Here is a 19,945-nt window from a genome sequence, read left to right on the forward strand (position 1 = left end):
GAGCTGGGCTCCAGGCTGCCAGCCTCCCTCCTGTGGTGCCCTGGCCATCCCTGCACATCCTCACCTTGCACCCCGAGCGCAGCTGCATGCACCTTCATGGCGGCGTCGTCCCGCAAGATGATGGCCCGCCACAGCTGGCACAGGGCTGCGCGGTCCCTGGGGGGTGGATGGGATGAGATCCACCAGAGATGAGCCCTGGGTGAGCCCCTAGCGGCAGGAGAGGCTTGCCCAATCCCACACCCACCCTCCCGCACTCACTTCTCCTCCAGGAACTGGTAGAGCCCGTGGTCCAGCAGCACCAGTTCCGCCTTCCCGTCGGGGCCTTTCCGCACCAAAACTAGGGACACAGCCTTTTAGGTTGCACCCCGCCCACCCCAAGACCCCCATCCCCAGGGGACTTCCTACCGTTGCCAGGGTGTGGGTCAGAGTGGATGAAGCCTGTGTAAAATATCTGCTCAGCAAAGGCCTTGATGAGCTTCTCTGCTATCTGGGGAGAGGAGCGGCCTTGAGTGGACACAGGCAGTGCCTGCCTGCCCGCCCGCCCGCACCCCACCCCCTACCCTACACGCACATCGTGCACTGCCAGCCCCTGGCTCCTAATGGCCTCCACATCGTTGACCTTGCAGCCGGCGCAGAAGTCGGCGGTGAGCACGCGCTGGAGAGAGCAAGAGGCTGGGCTCAGCAGGCCTGGTGCTGTGCCCACCCCAGGGGCCTGGCCCAGCCCACCTTGCTGGACTTGTCCCAGTGCACGCGGGGCACCACGATGTAGGGGAAGTGTGCCAGCTCGCGTGCACAGCGCTCTGCGTTGCGGCCCTCATTCTCAAAGTCCAGCTCCTGGGCCAGGGTCCCTTTCAGGTCCTATGGGCCAAATGGGGGTTGAGGGTCAAGGTTGACGCCCTACTCTGCCTACCAGCATGGCAGGACTCGGCAGGGGAAGAGGTGGGGCGGTACCTGGAGGACCCAGCTGAAGCCAAAGCTGGGGTGCATGACCTCAATGAGCTGCAGCAGGAGCTCCAGGGTGGGAATGTCCCCGTCAAAGCGGTCCCGCAGGTCAATGTACTGCACCTGCACCGGCAAGGGCGTGCTGAGGACGGGGCCCCACGGGGCCACTGCTCAACCAGGAGGTCCCCACATACCTTCACAGCCACGCTGGTGCCATCATGCAGCTTGGCTCTGTGCACCTGTGCCAGGCTGGCGGCAGCAATTGGCTGGTAGTCAAACTCCTGGAAGAGCTCATGGGGCAGGGCCTGGAAGTCCTCAAGGAACAACTCGTCCACCTGGCAGGACAGCTGCTCAGAGCAGCCTGGGCCACTGCTGAACCCCCACCTCCCTCTGCCTGACTGCAGCACTTACCTCCTGGAAACCCTGCTTGAGGGCCCTGTCCTCCAGCACACGCAGGGTCCGGATGTACTCAGGAGGCAGCAGATGGTTAAAGGAGCACAGCCCCTGGCCCAGCTTCACGTAGAGGCCCCCATTGCTGATGGCTCCTGCCACCAGGGCATCCGCCGCCCGCTGGTGACACGCAGACATCACCTCCAAGTAGCCCGGGCTGTTCTGACCACGGGATGCGGAGAACACACAGGGCAGGTGACTGTCTCCTCAGTCCCGCCCAGCCCACCACCTCATGCCCCCCACTGTGTGCCCAGGGCACCAGGACAAACCTCTTCCACCCCTCGAAGGACAACATTGGTGCACCACCAGTAGTCCAGGGAGATCTGCAGGCCCACCTTCAGAGACCTGTGGGCAGAGGTGGCCTCAGTCTCCAGGTGGGCAGGCTTGGAGCCCTAGTGTGTGGTCCTCTGTTGCCATGGTCTAGCCTGACCCTGGCCAGCCCTTCATGTCCCAAGGGCGAGGCCAAGCCAGAGTCCAGCCTACAGCCCTGCAGGCCTGTGTGAGCACAAGGGCTGCTGAGCTCACAGGGTGTCCTGTGGTGCTTCAGGACATAGCCCCTGCAGGTCAGTCTCAGCTCAAGATCTGTAGAACGGGGCCAGATGCGGTGGCTCTTGCCTATTATCCCAACACATTGGGAGGCTATGCTGGAAGGACTGCCTGAGCTTAGGAGTTTGAGACCAGCCTGGGCAACATGGTGAAACTCCATCTCTACCAAAAATACAAAAAATGAGGCAGGCATGGTGGTACCACACCTGTGGCCCCACCTCCTTAGGAGGCAGAGGCTGCAGTGAGCTGAGATCGCACCAGCTGCACCCCAGCCTGGGTGACAAAGTGAGACTCCGTCTGAAAGTGATCTGCAGAATGGGCAGCCTGTGTCCACATCACCCGTGCCCAGGAGAGACGCAGTAGGGTGGTGTGGGTGGTGGTCTCCTGGAGAGACGGGGTTCCAAGGCTGGCTGTGAAGGGAAAGGACGGCAGCAAGGAGTCTGGGCTGAGGGAGCAGAGGCCGCAGGAGGGTCTAGGTCACCTGCAGCCCAAGGTCCACTAGGAAGATAGGACACCAAGAGAGAGAGTCTCCAATGCCTGAGGCGGCAAGGTCTGCAGGGAAGGGACCCCAGTTAAGGCAGGAAGTGGGGGGCATCCTGGCTCTGCTGGGCAGGTACTGGGCTCCTGGGGGAGATTTGAACAAGAGGATGGGAATGCTGGGGTGGAGGGGTGTCCCCTGGCCTGGCCCCAGTCAGGAGGATCTCTGGGAGAAGGCCCCTGGGGAACTCTGGGGACCAGCTGAGCAGCCCCAGAATGAGATGCCAGGCAAGCAGCAAGCAGAACACACACACAGGTACACAGGGAAGGGCGGAGGTCAGAGTGGCCTCCTCAGTCATGGCTTCTCAAAGGCTGTCCATAGCCAGAGGCCTGTCCCTGTGTCCTGGGAGGCTCGAGTACCTGCCCAGGGACAGGGCCTACAGTTGTGCCTGACGTGCAGTTCTGGCTGCCCAGGTGGGCTCTGTGACCCCCATCACACTAAGAAGATCCCCCATTGAGGCCCCACTCTGGGCCCCGATAAAGGGCACCTGTACTATGTTGGTTGAGCTGGAGGCCAGGGTTTTTAAATGTGATCTGACACTAAAAGGCTACTCAGTAGACAGGGCTGCCTTCTGAGCAGAGAGGAACAGCTTTAGGCCCCAAGACCCTCGTTGACACCCAGGCGTGCGGGAGAAGTCTGACTGCTCATGGCAGGCACAGGATGTGCGTTCAGTGGTCAGTGACTGACAGGGAAGGCAGGGCCTCCAGCCACTTCGTTTCTGTGGCTGGCAGTGAGCTGATACCTCAAAAACACTGAATACAGGAATGAGTGATGGAGCTACCGGCAGACATCCGGCATCATTTGCCTGAGGGCAAGTCCAGTGGCCGCTTCTGCGAACCAGCCTGCCTGTCCCAGTGAGCTGCCCCACCCACCCCTGCCTGCGCACACATGAACGCAAGACCCCGGCAGCACCCTGAGTTCCGTACTCAATGCCTGTGTGCATGTGAGCCAACACAATGATTTCTATCACCTAGAGCTGAGTCTGTCGATACAGCAAGCAGTTTTGATGGTCAATAAAAGTTACATCAAAAATGGTTAGGCCAGGTGCAGTGGCTCACGCCTGTAATCCCAGCACTTTGGGAGGCTGAGGCCATCGGATCACTTAAGGTCAGGAGTTTGAGACCAGCCTGGCCAACATGGCGAAACCATGTTTCTACTAAATACACAAAAATTAGCCGGGTGTGGTGGTGCACCCCTGTAGTCCCAGCTACTCCAGAGGGGCTGAGGCACAAGAATTGCTTGAACTTGGGAGACGGAGATTGCAGTTGCAATGAGCTGAGATGGTAGCACTGCATTCCAGCCAGGGCAACACAGCAAGACTTGGTCTCTTGGGAAAAAAAAAAAAAAGGCCAGGCACAGTGGCTCATGCCTGTAATCCCAGCACTTTTGGAGGCCAAGGCAGGCAGATCACCTGAAGTCAGGAATTTGAAACCAGCCTGGCCAATGCGGTGAAACCCCATCTTTACTCAAAATACAAAAATTAGGGTATGGTGGTGGGCGCCTGTAATCCCAACTATTCAGGAAGCTGAGGGGGGAGAATCGATTGAACCCAGGAGGTGGAGGTTGCAGTGAGCCGAGATTGCACCACTGCACTCCAGCCTGGGTGACAGAGTGAGACTCCATGTCAAAAAAAAAAAAAAAAAAACAAACAGGCCAGGCATGGTGGCTCATACCTGTAATCCCAGCACTTTGGGAGGCAGAGGCAGACGGATCACCTGAGGTCAGAAGTTCGAGACCAGCCTGGCCAACATGGAGAAACATCTCTACTAAAAATAGAAAATTAGTTGGGCATGGTGGCACATGCCTCGGGAGGCTGAGGCAGAAGAATCACTTGAACCTGGGAGGCAGAGGTTGCGGTGAGCCGAGATCACACCATTGCACTCCAGGGCAACAAGAGCTAAACTACGATTCATAAATAAAAATAAAAATAAACATTTGAAAAAGGTTAAAATCATTTTTCTGGCCGGGCACAGTGGCTCATGCCTATAATCCCGGCACTTTGGGAGGCTGAGGTGGGCAGATGACCTGAGGCCAGGAGTTCGAAACCAGCCTGGCCAACATGGTGAAACCTTGTCTCTACTAAAAATGTAAAAAATTGGCCTGGTGTGGTGGCACATGCCTGTAATCCCAGCTACTTGGGAGGCTGAGGCAGGAGAATCGCTTGAACCCAGGAGGCAGAGGGATACTCCCCAAGGGCAGGGCAGATACATCTGATTTTAGGTCGCATTTGTATAAATTTAGAAGACTGTATGGGCTGACACATGAGCCAATATGCATTGATAAAATTCTTGGAGAACTTTCATCCTTGGGGTAGGGCTAAAGGGAGCTTTCTACATTTCTAACTTTTCTACTATTAAGATTTGTTTTAGTAAACACGCTATTTTTGTAACAGAAGTTAAAGATGTGAAATAGTCCCACAGACTTATGCTTGGGGAGAAGGGATTTGTTTTTTGTTTTTGTTTTTTGAGATGGAGACTTGCTCTGTTGCAAGGCTGGAGTGCAGTGGCAGCGATCTAGGATCACTGCAATCTCCACCTCCCAGGTTCAAGCGATTCTCCCTCCTCAACCTCCCAAGTAGCTGGGACTACAGGTGCCCACCACCACGCCCAGCTAATTTTTTATCTTTAGTAGAGATGGGGTTTCACCATGTTGGCCATGCTGGTTTCAAACTCCTGACCCCATGATCCACCCTCCTTCGTTTCCCAAAGTGCTGGGATTATAGGCGTGAGCCACTGTGTCTGGCCATTTTTTTTTTTTTTGAGGCAAAGTCTCCCTCTGTAGCCCAGCCTGGAGGGCAATGGAGCAACCTTGCCTCACTGCAACCTCTGTCTCCTGGGTTCAAGCAATTCTTGTGCCTCAGCCTTCTGAGTAGCTGGGATTACAGGCACCTGCTACCACACCTGGCTAATTTTTGTATTTTTAGTAGAGATGGAGTTTCACCATGTTGGTCGGGCTGGTTTTGAACTTCTGACCTCAGGTGATCCGTCTGCCTCTGCCTCCCAAAGGTGCTGGGAATACAGGCACGAGCCACCACACCTGGATGGGATTTAATTTTTAAAAACATGGCAGGTCTGTCCGGGCGAGGTGGCTCAAGCCTGTAATCCCAGCACTTTGGGAGGCCGAGGCAGGTGGATCACGAGGTCAAGAGATCGAGACCATCCTGGTCAACATGGTGAAACCCCCCCTCTACTAAAAATACAAAAAATTTGCTGGGCATGGTGGCGCATGCCTGTAATCCCAGCTACTCAGGAGGCTGAGGCAGGAGAATTGCCTGAACCCAGGAGGCGGAGGTTGCGGTGAGCCGAGATTGCGCCATTGCACTCCAGCCTGGGTAACGAGCGAAACTCAGTCTCAAAAAAAAAAAAAAAAAATACATGGCAGGTCTGTGGGCCTCAGAACTCTAGGGAGGCTTGGAAGCCACAGCATAGCAAGGAAGGTGGCTGGGGATCTGCACCAGGCATGGCTTCTTAACTGCAAAAGTGGTGCTCTCATTAGAAAGAAAATCCATCTGAGGCTGGGCACGTGTCACTGCTGGATGATGTGCCAGCTGAGGGCACGGCCCTGAAAGGACCAGGCCCTTCAGGGTTGGTGGGAACACTCGTTGGTTTCCTATACCCCAGGTCTCCAGCTGAGGGGGCCCCGCTACTCCAGACAGGAGAAGCCTAGGTGGACACCAGAGCTGCTTCCCAACTCAACCCGCCTGGCTCTCAGTGGGTCCTGCTCCCGGCCCCTCCACCACAGATGGGCCGGAACAAGAAAGTGGCCCTGGGAGGAAGGGCTGCTGTGATTCTGGAGGCTTCCCGCCCTCACCACGATGCACATCCCTCCCCACTGTCACGTATGCCTGCCAAACCATCTTCCACAAATGGGGCAACTTTTTGTGAGGACAGCAGACACCCTCCTGAAGAATTAGGTCCAAGAGCTTTTGGAGGTGCCGAACAAGGTCCCGCACAGGGCATTGAGGGAGGAGGAGGTCCCTGCAGGGGCTGTACTCATGCCGAGGAGTCCCATGAGTCCCTGTAAGGGTGAGGGTGCCCGGTTTCTCACAAGGTCAGGAGTTCAAGACCAGCCTGGCCAACATGGTGAAACCCTGTGTCTACTAAAAATATAAAATTTAGCCAGGCACAGTCTGGTACATGCCTGTAATCCCAGCTACTGGGGAGGCCAAGGCATGAGAATCACTTGAACCCGGGATGCGGAGGTTGGAGTGAGCCAAGATCATGCCACTGCACTCCAGCCTGGGCAACAGAGTGAGCCTGTCTCAAAACAAACAAAACAAGGTGCAGGGAGGGAACAAAGCACATAGGTGCGCTGGCTCTGCCATGGTCCTCACTGGCTCCTTTCTGGGTTCCTGCATGAATGCTCCACAAGGCTCAGGCCAGGCAAGGCTTTGTGGCTGCAGGAATTCTGGGATCTAACCAAAAGCAGGAATGCTCGCCCAAGGGTTCCAGCAGAAAGTGTCCCCGCCCTCCCCGAGTTCTGAGTTCTGCCCAGGGAGTGAAGGAGGCAGAAAGATCAGTGACACAATAACCCGATTTCGCCCATCCCCAGGGGCAGGGACAGGGCAGCCTCCTCTCCCAGGCCCAAACTTTGGAATGGGGTGAGAAGAGAAGGGAGGGAGGGCAGCCGCTTCTCTGCCAGTCTCGAAGCCTAAGGGAGGGCTGGAGCCCCTTGCAGCTCAGGCCAAGGTTGATCTGGGGAAGGGCCTGTGGCGGCCAGGTCCAACGAGGAGGACCCTTGTCTACACCACACCCCACAGGCCCGGCAGTGCTCACTGTCCCTACAGCCAGCACCTTCCCATGTAGGAAAGGACACCTGAAAGCCAGCTGTAAAATCCCCAGCAAAACCCTGCAGCCTTCCCGGCCCTGCCACCACATCTGTGAGGTCGGCATCTGGAGCAGACACTCCTGCACACAGCACACCACCCACCCACCCCCACACCACCCACCGCCATGCCACTGGGCACTCCTACCTGCCAAAACGCCCCATGCCATCTACCACAAGCCTCATCCTCCTCTTCTCCCGTGCCTCTGCCATGACATAGCGGGCTCCGAGGAGCAGGGGCACCCCTACTACCGTGGTGGACAGCACCTTTCTCCACAGGGGTGCGGGGCTCGAGAACCTGAGGGGAGACAAGCATGCAGCCTGGAGGCACCATCCACCCCCCATTCAGCTGGGCTCTGACCTCTGCCCCCCACCATCCAGAGTGCCACCTCTCACTCCTGTATGTACAGCCATTCTGATGGTGTGGTCACCAGAGAACACTCTGCATCAATGTCCCCTTCCCTGAGCCCACATGGCCATAAAGGTCAGGTCTCATTTGGGTCTGTCCGGAGACCCAGCCATGGAGCCATGCACCATGGAAATGGATCCTCAGGTAGACTGGGAGCAACTCAATGGCAGGTCTGTGCTACTCATGGAACCAGGGCCACCTACACTGGAGAATTACAACCACTGTCCACCTCGCAGGGTCAGGTTGGACCATCCAGTTGGATGGTCATCAGCACAGCAGAGACAGAGATGCTGAGGTCAGCTGTGCTGAGTCACATGACGATGCAGAGCAAGGAACAGAGCTTTGTCCATGCTGAACACAGTAGGATCCCCATATAGGCTGAATACAACAGGACCCCCATACCCGCTGAATACAGCGGGAGCTCTGCTGAACATGGTAGAAGCTCCATACATGCTGAGTGCAGCAGGCACCTGAGCACCCATCTGTTTCTACACCTGGCCATGTCTGTCCCAGGGACACAGATTCTCCTACTGCAGAACTCTGAGGAGACCCCCACCAGGTTCGCCGAGCCAGTGGTGCTCAGGCAGCTCACCCTGCCTGCCTGGTCTGCCGCATCTACCCTCCACAGCCTTCCTGCCTTGCCACCACCCCTCTTGCCCACTGTGGTCCAGCCTTCCTGGCCTCAGGCCTTGTCTAGCCTTTCCTTCTGCTCAGAACACTCTCCTCCACATCTCTTCGTGCTGCTCTTCTTCTTGTGTGACCCCCTACCTAGAGTCACCCTGCTTTCCTCCAGCCTCTGCACGATGACCCAGTTGGTCTTCAGAGCAGGCACTCCATGTGTACTCTTCCCAATTCGCTAGCTGTCTGCTCTCAATGCTGTGGTCAGGGCGTGTGCCTCACCACGGGTCAGGTCCTGGGGGTCTCTGGTCCCAGTGCATGGCACTGAGGAGCAAACATGTCCTGTCTTGGTCGGGGGTACGGGAGAAGGTCCAGCCTCAGGCCCTCGACTGCCGCCTCTGCATGTCCACAGACACTATCCATGGCAGCCTGGTGAGAGGCACATGTCCGGGGAGGACTCCATACCTTGGAGGAAGGACCCTGAAGTTTCTCCTGAAGAACACAGCAGGGGACGGCCAGGGCTTCTGCCTGCTGTGCAGCAGAGCATAGTGGAAGTGGCAAAGCTGCAACTGCAAAGAGAGGAAATTGTGTGGGGTCAGATGAGGCCAGGACACACCCCGCCCTCTACCACCACCAGTGCTTATATGCACTAGAGACTGAGGCAGCCAAGCTGCACTTCCCTAACCTCATTAACCTCATTATTAGTCCTTTCTCACACTACTGTAAAAAACTACCCAAGACTGGGTAATTTATAAAGAGAAGAGGGTTTTTTTTTTTTTTTTTAAATAGAGACAGGGTTTCACCATGCTGACCAGGCTGTTCTAGAACTCCTGACCTTGTGATCCGCCCACCTTGGCCTCCCAAAGTGCTAGGATTACAGGTGTAAGCCACCGTGCCCGGCTGAGAAGAGGTTTTTTTTTTTTTTTTGAGACAGAATCTCAAATTCTCCAGGCTGGAGTGCAATGGCACAATCTCAGCTCGCTGCAACCTCTGCCTCCCAAGTTCAAGTGATTCTCCTGCCTCAGTATCCCAAGTATGGGACTACAAGCATGCACTACCACGCCCAGCTAATTTGTGTATTTTAGTAGAAATGAGGTTTCATCATGTTGGCCAGGCTGTTATCAAACTCCTGAAGTCATGTCACTGGCCCTCCTTGGCCTCCCAAGTGCTGGGATTACAGGCATAAGCCATTGCACCTGGCTTACAAAAGAGGTTTAACTAACTCACAGTTCCACGGGCTGTCCAGGAAGCACCGCTGAGGGACCTCAGGAAACTTACAGCCACAGCAGAAGGCAAGCACAGCACAGGCGAAGCAGTGTGGGGCAGGGAAAGGCCGAGCAAGAGTGCAGAGAGGGGAGTGTCGCACACACTTTTAAAGCATCAGATCTCTGAGAACTCACTGTCACAAGATCGGCAAGGGGGAACTCTGCCCTCATGATCCCATGGCCTCCACAGGCCCCTCCTCCAACACTGGGAATCACAACTCCAGTTGATGAACTCCAGGAGATGAGCTTTGGGTGGGGACACAAAGCCAAACCACATCACCAGGTCAGTCAGCAAAGACGGTCAGCACCCCCGTGCTCAGGCCTGGAAGCCGGGTTCCCGTGTTGGACTCAGAATTGGAAACACTAACCTACCTCTTGGGGCTTATAGCTCGGGTGCTGACAGGTCATCAAACACACCCATCTCTGAACGTCCCCTCAGTCTCTGAAAGAAGAGATGGCGTCGCCACCTGGCTCATCTGGGATGAGACCCACCCCGTCCCTGCCCCCGCACTCTCTTAGCAGCACCCTGCCCTGTCATTTACTATTCCCTGCTGCTGAGACCACTGACCAGTGGCCAGAGGAAAGCAGTTCTCATCTCAGAAGGAAGTGGTGACAGTGCCCAGCCATGGAATCAGACAGCAGACGCCAACCTCGAAGGTGGACGCCTGGGCGGGAGGAGTGGCCTGGGTAGGTCACTTTTCTGAAAACAAATGAAAATACAAGGAACTTATAACTTACTGAGACCCCACAGACAGGGACTCTGTACAGCTTCTATGTGGAAAAGGGGAGGGGTGGCCAGGGTGGAAGACATGCCGCAGCTAGCAGGACACATGTAAAGAAGCCCCAAAGGCCAGGTGCTATGGCTCACACCTGTAATCCCAGCACTTTGGGAGGCCAAGGTGGGTGGATCACCTGAGGTCAGGAGTTCAAGCCTGGCCAACATGGAGAAACCCCGTCTCTACTAAAAATACAAAAAAAAAAAAAAAAAAAAAGGAGCCAGATGTGATGGTACATACCCGTCATCCTAGCCAATTGGGAGGCTAAGACAAGAGAACCGCTTGAATCTCGTGGGTGGAGGTTGCAGTGAGCAGAGCTGGTGACACTGCACTCCAGCCTGGGCGACAGAGCTGGACTCCATTTAGAAAAATAAATACTTAAGGCCAGGGGCGGTGGCCTGTAATCCCAGCACTTTGGGAGGCCAAGGCAGGTGGATCACAAGGTCAAGAGTTCGAGACTAGCCTGGGCAACATAGTGAAACTCCATCTCTACTAAAAATACAAAAAAAAAGCCGTGTGTGGTGGCGGGCACCTGTAATCCCAGCTACTTGGGAGGCTGAGGCAGGAGAATTGCTTGAACCTAGGAGGTGGAGGCTGCAGTAAGCTGAGATTGCACCACTGCACTCCTGCCCAGGCAACAGTGCAAGACTTCAACTCAAAAAAAAACAAAAATGGAAAAAGAGAAAAAGAAGCCCCAGCACGAAATGTGCTGCTTTATCTTTGTGACTATGAAAGCATCACATAAAACTTAAAGTATGCTAATAATTAAAAAAAAAAACCCACAGATCTCACATGCTTACTGGCAACCTTCATCTCCCAATCATATCTGACCTATGATGAGGTCTTACAACTCTCCTCAACTCCACATTCCCCAGCTGAGGGCTCTTCTAATAAGTCAGGGTTTGGGGAAAGACTGCATAGTCAGTCATGCTCCGTGGCACCAACGCTAACATGGTTGTCAACACTGGACCAAGTGAGGAACCGACTTGCCAGCTGGTTTCTGGCCAGAGCTCAGAGCCCTGGAGAAAATTTCGAGGACTCCAAACAACACGAAAGCCAAAGGAAGAAGTCCATGACCTATTGTCCCTAGAGGATGGGCTGACAGAAACCTCTGCTCGGCGAGGTCACACGCAGCAAGTGCTGATTCACAAGGAAAACCCCAGCGGCAGCCGGGCAGCGAATCGTAGGCATATCATCCACCTGCTGCCTAGCCAACCTGCACCTCCTGACCCTGGCCACCTCTGATGCCAGCACCTGCACAGCTGGAGGTCAGGCAGCTGTGCCCATGGACTGTGGAGAGGCTCAGAGCAAGAGCTCATAAGGGGCTGCTAGGCTAAACTCCAGGTGGGCATCCCAACCACCACCCACCTCATCCCTTACTAACAATGCAAGCTGCTTGCATTTCAGCAGGCTCCATCAAGCAAATGAGGCCAGGAAAGGCATGGCTCTCTGATTGCTGTCTCCAATAACCGTTTTCTGCTGTTTCCTCAGGAACCAGCACGGCAGAAGGGGCTCCAGCTGCGTCTCTCACTCCCATTCAAAGGACAAAGATCCCTCCAGGAGGCCCTGAGGTGCCCTCACCCAACCCTGGTCTACCAGTAGCCCCGCTCACCCCCATGCCCGGCTCCACCTGGCTCACTGTGGTCCTGTCCTGCCACTGTCGCCATCACACGCCAGTGTGACTATTAACTTACAGAATCTGTCTCCTCACTAGACTGTGAACAGGGCTACATTTCAACCATCCCTGTACAAGCAAGCACTCAATGAATGCCTGCCGAATGAGACCAATGGCTACGAAGCACAGGACTAAACAGAACCCCACAGAGTCTGGGCCAGGACCCCCACCAAGCAACAGGCAGCAGATCACAGGCAAGAAATGGCCGCAGCCCCTGCCTTGGGCTGGCCCTGGATGCAACCCCGGTGGACAAGGCCTCATGCTGATGACCCACAGTGCCCACCAGAGCCCATGAGGCTGTGCAAGAGCCTGGCTCCTTGGAATGTGGGGTGCCCAGCACATCCAGACTATTTTCTCTGAAATTCCCATCACACAGGAGAGGTCCCCAAGGCCCACAGAGGTTATGGGGGACTGAGCCTGCAGCCACACATCCCAGAAAGACTTCCCAGAATGCAATCCCGGGCAATTCTCACATGACACACAACCCCAACCGCACCCAGAAAATGACCTCGAAACTGCCAAAAGATAAGCACAATCTTCTAGACAGTGGACCCCCAGGGCGTTTCCCCCACACACCCCAGACAGCCCTGGTGACTCGTCCCTGCAGCTCCCCTCGCTCCCAAAGCCTTCCAGTTTGGACAAGATGAGATGTGTCCCCTACGCCCCAACCTCTCATGCTTTCTTACAGCGAGTGTGTGCAGTCTGTCTGCACAAACAGAAACACGTCCCTTTCCAGAGTCACTTTAGAACACCACTGACTTCCTTGAAAGCAGCAAGTGTTCTGAGTGGTAGCGCTCACACAGGTATCACAAAGTCCACAAACCAAAGGGCGTGCTTTGGACGCAGAACCACGCGCGTGTGCGCTCATGTCTGGTTTTCCAGGGCTGACAGATGAGGACGACACAGGTCACCAGACAGGCCCGTCCTCGGCAGTAAGAATCAACTGCTGAGTCTCAGAATGACGCCGGAAACAAAAAACCACGAACGGATGAACAGAGCCTGGGTAACGCAAAAGACCTGTGCCCTTCAACAGGAGGGGAAACCGAGGCACATAACTGTCTCCAAAGTTAGGAAGAGAGATTGGGAGTCCAGGTAGGGAAAGTGGGTCTGGCAACCACAGACACTGTCCTTCTCCCAGAGTGTGACCTCTCAGCCCCAGCAAGCCCTCAAACTCCGACTGGACCCAGCCCTGCTCACTGGCCATCAGCAGCCCCTAACCGTTAGCGGATAAGCCAACCTGTCCACTCGCTGGGGCTGGGGGAGTGGGGACTGAGTGGGGACTGAGTGGCCTGCATGTGGGAAGATTTTGTCACCTGGAAGGAGCTGCACTGAAGGCCACCTCCCCAGACCATGAAGCACCCTGGGCTGGGCAGGGCACAGCACAGCACAGCACAGCTGGGCTGGGCACGAGTGGGCCGTCCATCAGTGCTATTAATAGCCAGCCAGGCAAGGCTAGCTTATCGCTAAACACAAACTCTGCAGACATTCCAAGAAAAAAAGGACCGGCGCCGGGAGGAGCCTCTTCCATCTCTTCGGGAAGAGGGTGGGTAACAAGCGTGTCAAGGCCTCTGCCCCGCCCCACCGCAGTCCTAACTGCAGAACTGGACCCCGCGGCCACGTGGGAGCGGGGAGACGCCGAGGGCCTGAGAGAGGGGGCCTCGGAGCAGTGGGGAGCGCGCCCCTGAGCCGGAGCAGGGGGGGTCCAGAGCAGAGCCCGCCCTGCAGCCCCCGCCCGCCCGCCGCCTCAGGCAAGGCAGGCCCCGGCGGGGAGGCAAGCGGAGGACGTCTGGGGGCAGCAGGCCGGGCAGGGAGGCGTCTGTGACCCCGGGAGGCCGCCTCGGGGAGGGGAGCGGTGCGAGGCTTCCCCGCCGGGTCCCGGATCCGCTGAGTACGCGCTCTCCGGGGCGCAGGGCACCCGCCTCCGTGCTGGGCTGAGAGGCCCCTGCGGCTCCCGGTGCAGGCGGCGGGCACGGCTCCCGCCAAAAAAATCCAGCTCTCGGGGAGGCTGAGGCAAGCGGATAGCTGGAGCCCAGGAGTTCGAGACCTGCCTGAGCAACATGATCATGGCGAGACCCTACTCTATTAAACTAAATACAAAGTCTGCCGGACGCAGTGACGCCTGCGGTGTCAGCTACTTGCGGGGCGGAGGCGGGAGGATCCCCTGAGCCCGGGAGGCGGAGGCTGCTGCGAGCCGAGATCGCGCCACTGCGCTCTAGGGAGACAGAGCCAGACCCTGCCTCAAAAAAAAAAAAAAAAAGGAAAAAGAGCCCGGAGGGCTTTGGGGGTGGGGTCTGGGGACCTGCGGGTCTCGGGTCTCTAGGGCTGGGGTGCGCAGGACCTCAGGCGCCCCGGGCCGGGCGAGTCCTCACCGGTCGCCACATCTCCGACCGCCTCTCCGCTCCCGACCCGCGCCGCACCGCCTCGCGTCTCGCAGCCCAGCAGTCACTGCGGGAGGGCGGGTAGTGCGCACGCGCTGGAGCCGACAGCCCCGCCCCGTTGGCGGTGGGCGGAGCTGAAGGCCCCGCCCCGAGCCATGAGGGCCTCGGCGACTGGGCAGCGTCTCCTGGCGGCCACCAGAGACCTCCCTCGTGGCGCCCGGACTGCGCCCGCCTGGGAGCGGAGGGTTCCAGGCTAGCTCCGGGCGCAGTGCGCGTTCCCGGGGCAGGCACCGGCCTGAAGGACTGCAGAGAGAAGCACATGGATAATGTGGGATGGGCTAAGGGCTTTCTGAGGTCTTCGTGGCCCGGTATCTGCCCCTCCTCAACAATCCGTGCTAGTGTGATTAGAGTGAATATCTCTTTAACCTCAGGACTCCACTCACCACCAGCCTGTGCAAGGGGCAAGGAAATGCCTGTGACTGGGAACTGGAAGAACAACCAGGAGAGTGGTAAAGGGGTCCTGGAGCAGCTCCCGTGCCCGTGGGGAGACCTTCCCAGGGCCAGAGCTTCAGATTCTGGGGTCCAGTTTGCAGCCCCACTTGGTCCCTGTCACTTGGACACATCGGTGACGTCACAGCCTCCAGTAGTGCCCTAGGCTGTTACTCCTTATTAGATACAGTGAATTCCAAGTTTCTCTTCAAAGAATCAGTATGTCAGCATGTTCAGCACTCTTATTCTTTAATTCTCCATTTTAAAGTTTAACTTCCTTGTAGTTTCAGTAAACAATCTTTTCCACCGGGTGTGGTGGCTCACGCCTGTAATCCAAGCACTTTGGAGGCCAAGGCAGGTGGATCACCTGAGATTGGGAGTTCAAGACCAGCCTGACCAACATGGTGAAACCTCGTCTTTATTTTAAAACAAAACAAAACAGCAACAACAAAAAATCTTTTCCATCAGTTCTAATCAGTAGTTCACATCTTCCTCCCTCCTCTGCTCCATCCTGACTCATCCCGGCCACCTGCTCCAGTCACCTGCTTAAACCTACATCACCCCTGGCTACCTGTTCTGACCTGCCTGTAACCTTCCTTCCTGCCAAACTACTCACCTCGCCACTCTGGCTCCTATGTAACCCTGCTCCCTTTAGAATAGCCAATCAGAATTAGCCTAGAGTATGCGGTCTAACCCTTAGCCAATAGGGGAACGACACAGCAGTAGGGGCTACCTCTGTCAGGAATAAGAATCCCTTCCCATCCCTCATCCAGGCATGCTCACCAGTGTTCCATCTGTGAGCTGTACCCTTCTATAGAAGTAAATTGCCTTCCTGAGGAAATTTATATTTGAGTGCTACTTCTTTTGTGGCACCGAAAATTTACATATAACATCCTCACTCTGACAGCCCTAGCTGGGTAGGGGCCAGGCCTGGACACACCATACAGCCAGCAAGGCTACTGCTGGACTGACCTCATCATCCCCAAATAGGTCAGGGATCCTCAGATGGCAACATGGGTCCTGGGACTTACTGGCTGGAAGCCCTCCTAGACCCCACTGTGACATGAAATAAAACACCATCCTTGTAGGGTCCACAAGGGCTCCTGAGCCAGCCTGGCCTAAGGGTGCCACAGTAGCTGAAAATGGGAGGTTTTTAGGCCGCAGTGCTTTTTCACAACCCTCACAAGTGGCTCCTTGTAGGGTTGTGGGGTGTCCCTTATGCTGTATTGAGGTGCTGGATCCAAGAGGTAAAGAGACAGGACACTGAAGGATTGCTGAAGAGCATCTGGACTCGGAGGGCCACACCACCTGTGTGCAGAGATTAGCAGTGTCCCCCAAATGCCCCAGAGCATCTGTATTTATTAGGTACAAGCAGGGGGCAGGGTCGTGAGTGAGGTCATCATCTATAGGCTTAGTGATAGGACATGCATAATCACATGAGTTACAAGCAAGGGGACCACCCCATTAGGTCACCTGGGCAGAGAGGTGGGCCATGCGCAGCAGGGGGCTGTGCTGTGTGCAGTAGTAGAGGGTCGTGTACAGAAGAGGGGTCCACCCTCATTAGGTCACCAAGGCAAGGAGGTGGGCTGTGTGCAACAGGTGTCATGTGCAACACTTCTTATCTGGGGGCTGGAGACTTCAAAGGATTTCTGATAGAAGGATACTGTAAGCTTAATGCAGTGGGAGCTGACAGATTTGTGCTCGTCTCTTAAGATATTTATGGGAAGATTCTTTAAGCTAGCACAGAAGCGAAAAAAGACTAACAGGGTGTACAACCACCGTGATTGGATCACACCAGAGGGTTCTTCTCCCTCGGTTATTTGAGGGATCTCAGGCCTGAGGCCTGCTTTCCACAGGAACTGGAATCAGGTACTACAGCTCCTTTATCAGGAGGAGAGGCTTTTGCTCCAAGCCTGCCAGACAGCTTGTGCCCTTTCAGGCAGGGACGCCACCGCCTAGGTCTTTGGTTCTTGTCCTGGTCTTGCTGTTTTCCCATGTGCTGCTTCTGTTCTGTGACTGCTCTAGGCAGTCCTCCTACTACAAACTACTGTATGGTTATATAGAAGGATTATATATATCAGCACTAAATGTGTTAGTACAGCTCCGGCTACAATACCTATATGATTATATAGAAAGATTATATAGAACTAAGTAAGCTAGATATATGTAAGCAGTAAGTTACATGTCAAGCACTAATTCTATAAACTAATATATGATTGTATATGAAGGATTCTGTAAAGGAAACAGCTGAGCAATAACACTATAAACCAAGATATTCTTCAGGCACTAGTTGTGCCTAGGGTTTGGACAGTTCTTCCTTGGTGCCCATGGCGGGTGTTACCCACAGCTCCTCCTCCTCCCACGCAGCTCCTCCTCCTCTTCCTTTCACATGGCTCCTCCTCTTCCTTTCACATGGCTCCTCCTCCTCCTCCCACATGGCTCCTCCTCCTCCTCCCATATGGCTCCTCCTCTTCCTTTCACATGGTTCCTCCTCCTCCCACAAAACTCCTCCTCCTCCTCCCACAAAACTCCTCCTCCTCCTCCCTCACAACTCCTCCTCCTCCTCCCTCATGGCTCCCCCTCCTCCCTCATGGCTCCTCCTCCTCCTACACTCCTCATGCTCCTTCCACTGGGACTGAACCCAAAAGCATCTCTTCAGAGGGGTGGGAAAGGCAGTGCCTCACACCCTCTAGTGCCTCTTCTGTTATGGCATGTCTCCTGTGAAGTCCCCATCATCCCCAAGGTCAAGTATCCTGGATCAATGATTCTTTGTGCCCCCCGTCACTTTGCTAGCAGGACAGAAATTGGCCTCCAGAAGTGGCTCATGCCCAAGGCACAGACTAGAGCTTGACAGATGGACCTGGGGCTCCTTCCGGGGCCAGGCTTTCTGGACTGTTCTCATTTGCTAACATCTGCCTCCCTCGGCAACCTTTCCTGAGGGATGGAACAGGTCCAGGAACGCCATGTGGGCTGACACAGTAAGGCCTCCAGGCATCTGTGCTGTGACGTGAGCAAAGTGTGTGCCTAAAATCCTGGGCACTACCATCACAAGGGAGCCTTGGCCACCAACCTCCACGGCTGCCCCACAGTGGGAAGGGCCAGGAGGATTCTGACATCCGCTCCTGGGAAACACCCCCAAAAATGAACAAAGGAATGGCCTCTGTCCTGTTTCCACATCTCTGGAACTGCACTGTGGCCTAGGGTCCTGTCTGTGCTACAGGGCCCAGGATGGGGTGTGGCATCCTGTCCCCTGAGGGTGCGGGGGTAGTCCATGTCACACAGCTGAGCCACAGGGCCCAGGGGCATGGTGAAAGCCTTCCCCAGGTCCCAAGTGCCCACAGCCCCTGCCCCATTCAAGCCCCAGAAATGCAATTTACTCCATTCCTTGAGTGCAGCCCCCTCTCAAGCCCGCCCCGCTCATCTCCCAGCACTCCCAAGTTCCCCAAGCCCTGTGTTCCCAGTCTCTCTGGTCTCCAAAACTGCCATTAAAGAAAGAAGGGGTCAGGCGCGGTGGCTCACACCTGTGATCCCAACACTGAGAGGCCAAGGCGGGCAGATCTCCTGAAATCAGGAGTTCAAGATCAGCCTGGCCAACACGGTGAAACCCCATCTCTACTAAAAACACAAAAATTAGCTGGGCATGGCAGTGCGCGCCTATAATCCCAGCTACCCCGGAGGCTGAGGCAGGATTGCTTGAACCCGGGAGGCAGAGGTTGCAGTGAGCTGAGATTGCACCACGGCACTCCAGCCTGAGTGACAGAGCAAGACTCTATCTCAAAAAACAAAAACTACAACAAAAAAGAGATTAGAGAGGTGAAGAAGCATGGCTCTCACACAACTACAAAATGAGCACATGTTCATTTCACGCGTCCTGAACTGAGCACTGTCCAAAAGGACACCGCCCAAGCCAGACGCAGTGGTTTATGCCTGTAATCCCAGCACTTTGGGAGGCCGAGGCGGGTGGATCATGAGGTCAAGAGGTCGAGACCATCCTGGCCAACATGGTGAAACCCCGTCTCTACTAAAATACAAAAAATCAGCCAGGTGCGGTGGTGGCGTGTGCCTGTAGTCCCAGCTACTTGGGAGGCTGAGGCAGGAGAATTGCTTGATCCCAAGAAGCAGAGTTTGCAGTGCGTTGAGATCACACCGCTGCACCCCAGCTGGCAACAGAGCAAGACTCCGTCCCTGCCCCCCCCAAAAAGAGCCACTGTCCTAACCCCCAGAGCCTGGGAATGCAAATTTGTTTGGAAATGGGATCATTACAGACAAAACTAGGCTGAGGGTCTTTAGACAAAGTCACTGTGGGTAAGGGTGGGCTGTGAATCCAGTGGTGAATCTCTAGAGGAGAAGGAAGAGGGCGATTGGAGACACAGCAGGAAAGGCCACGAGAAGGTGGATGTAGACATGGGAGTGAGAGGCTCACAGCTGAGGGCGCCGGAGCTGGCAACTCAACAGCAGGAAAGAGAATGGGCAGGTTCTTCCTCAGAGCCTCAGAGGGAAGCCATTTCAGACCTGCGTTTCTGTTTGTCTGTTTTGTGTACACACACAAAGCAGTGACATTTCAGACTTTGCCCAGACTGGAGTGCCGTGGTGCAATCGTAGCTCGATGCAGCCTCCAGCTCCTGGGATCAAGAGATCCTCCCTCTTCAGCTTCCCAAGTAGCTGGGATTACAGGCATGCACCACCACACCCGGCTATTTTTGGTATTTTAGTAGATCCCGCCGCTGCACCCCACTGCACCCCAGCCTGGCGACAGAGCAAGACTCTGTTCCTGCCCCCCGCAAAAAGAGACACTGTCCTAACCCCCACCTAATCTGTACCTCCATCTTCAGGAAGCCTTTCTTGCTGTGTCTCCAATCGCCCTCTTCCTTCTCCAGTAAGACACCTGTCACTGGATTCAGGGCCTGCCCTTACCCGTAGTGACTGTGTCTAAAGACCCTTGGTTTAATTTCATCTGTAATGACCCCATTTCCAATGGGGTTTCACCATGTTGGCCAGGCCGATCCCAAACTCCTGACCTCAGATGATCTGCCCT

The 19,945-nt window shown here is 55.5% G+C and overlaps 1 protein-coding gene across 36 annotated transcripts in view; it reads right to left on the bottom strand.

Annotated features, from left to right (window-relative positions):
• The window catches only part of ADCK5 (aarF domain containing kinase 5), a 15,302-nt gene extending 812 nt beyond the window's left edge, over positions 1-14,490 (bottom strand). Inside the window, exons 1-16 of one of the 36 annotated variants that reach the window (XR_013527948.1) lie at positions 14,413-14,490; positions 10,161-10,292; positions 9,965-10,034; positions 9,728-9,838; positions 8,793-8,896; positions 7,449-7,598; positions 2,145-2,348; positions 1,662-1,737; positions 1,354-1,554; positions 1,137-1,277; positions 952-1,065; positions 727-858; positions 572-655; positions 406-483; positions 259-322; positions 65-156 (exon numbers count right to left, since the gene is read on the bottom strand). Coding sequence is in view for 34 of the 36 variants with exons in the window: in XM_035276390.3 (XP_035132281.1) it covers positions 65-156; positions 259-337; positions 406-487; positions 572-655; positions 727-858; positions 952-1,065; positions 1,137-1,277; positions 1,354-1,554; positions 1,662-1,737; positions 2,145-2,348; positions 7,449-7,598; positions 8,793-8,896; positions 9,728-9,838; positions 9,965-10,000 (1,606 nt within the window). In the remaining 2 variants the exon portion in view is untranslated. Of the gene's footprint in view, positions 1-64; positions 157-258; positions 338-405; positions 488-571; positions 656-726; positions 859-951; positions 1,066-1,136; positions 1,278-1,353; positions 1,555-1,661; positions 1,738-2,144; positions 2,349-7,448; positions 7,599-8,792; positions 8,897-9,727; positions 9,839-9,964; positions 10,035-10,160; positions 10,293-14,381 lie in introns of all 36 variants that reach the window. The other 35 variants (XR_013527947.1, XM_054246500.2, XM_078352847.1 and 32 more) reach the window with 35 other exon arrangements.
• Between the last annotated feature and the right edge of the window lie 5,455 nt (positions 14,491-19,945).

Source organism: Callithrix jacchus, chromosome 16 (assembly GCF_049354715.1).
Source record: "Callithrix jacchus isolate 240 chromosome 16, calJac240_pri, whole genome shotgun sequence".
NCBI classification, from domain to species: domain Eukaryota; kingdom Metazoa; phylum Chordata; class Mammalia; order Primates; family Cebidae; genus Callithrix; species Callithrix jacchus.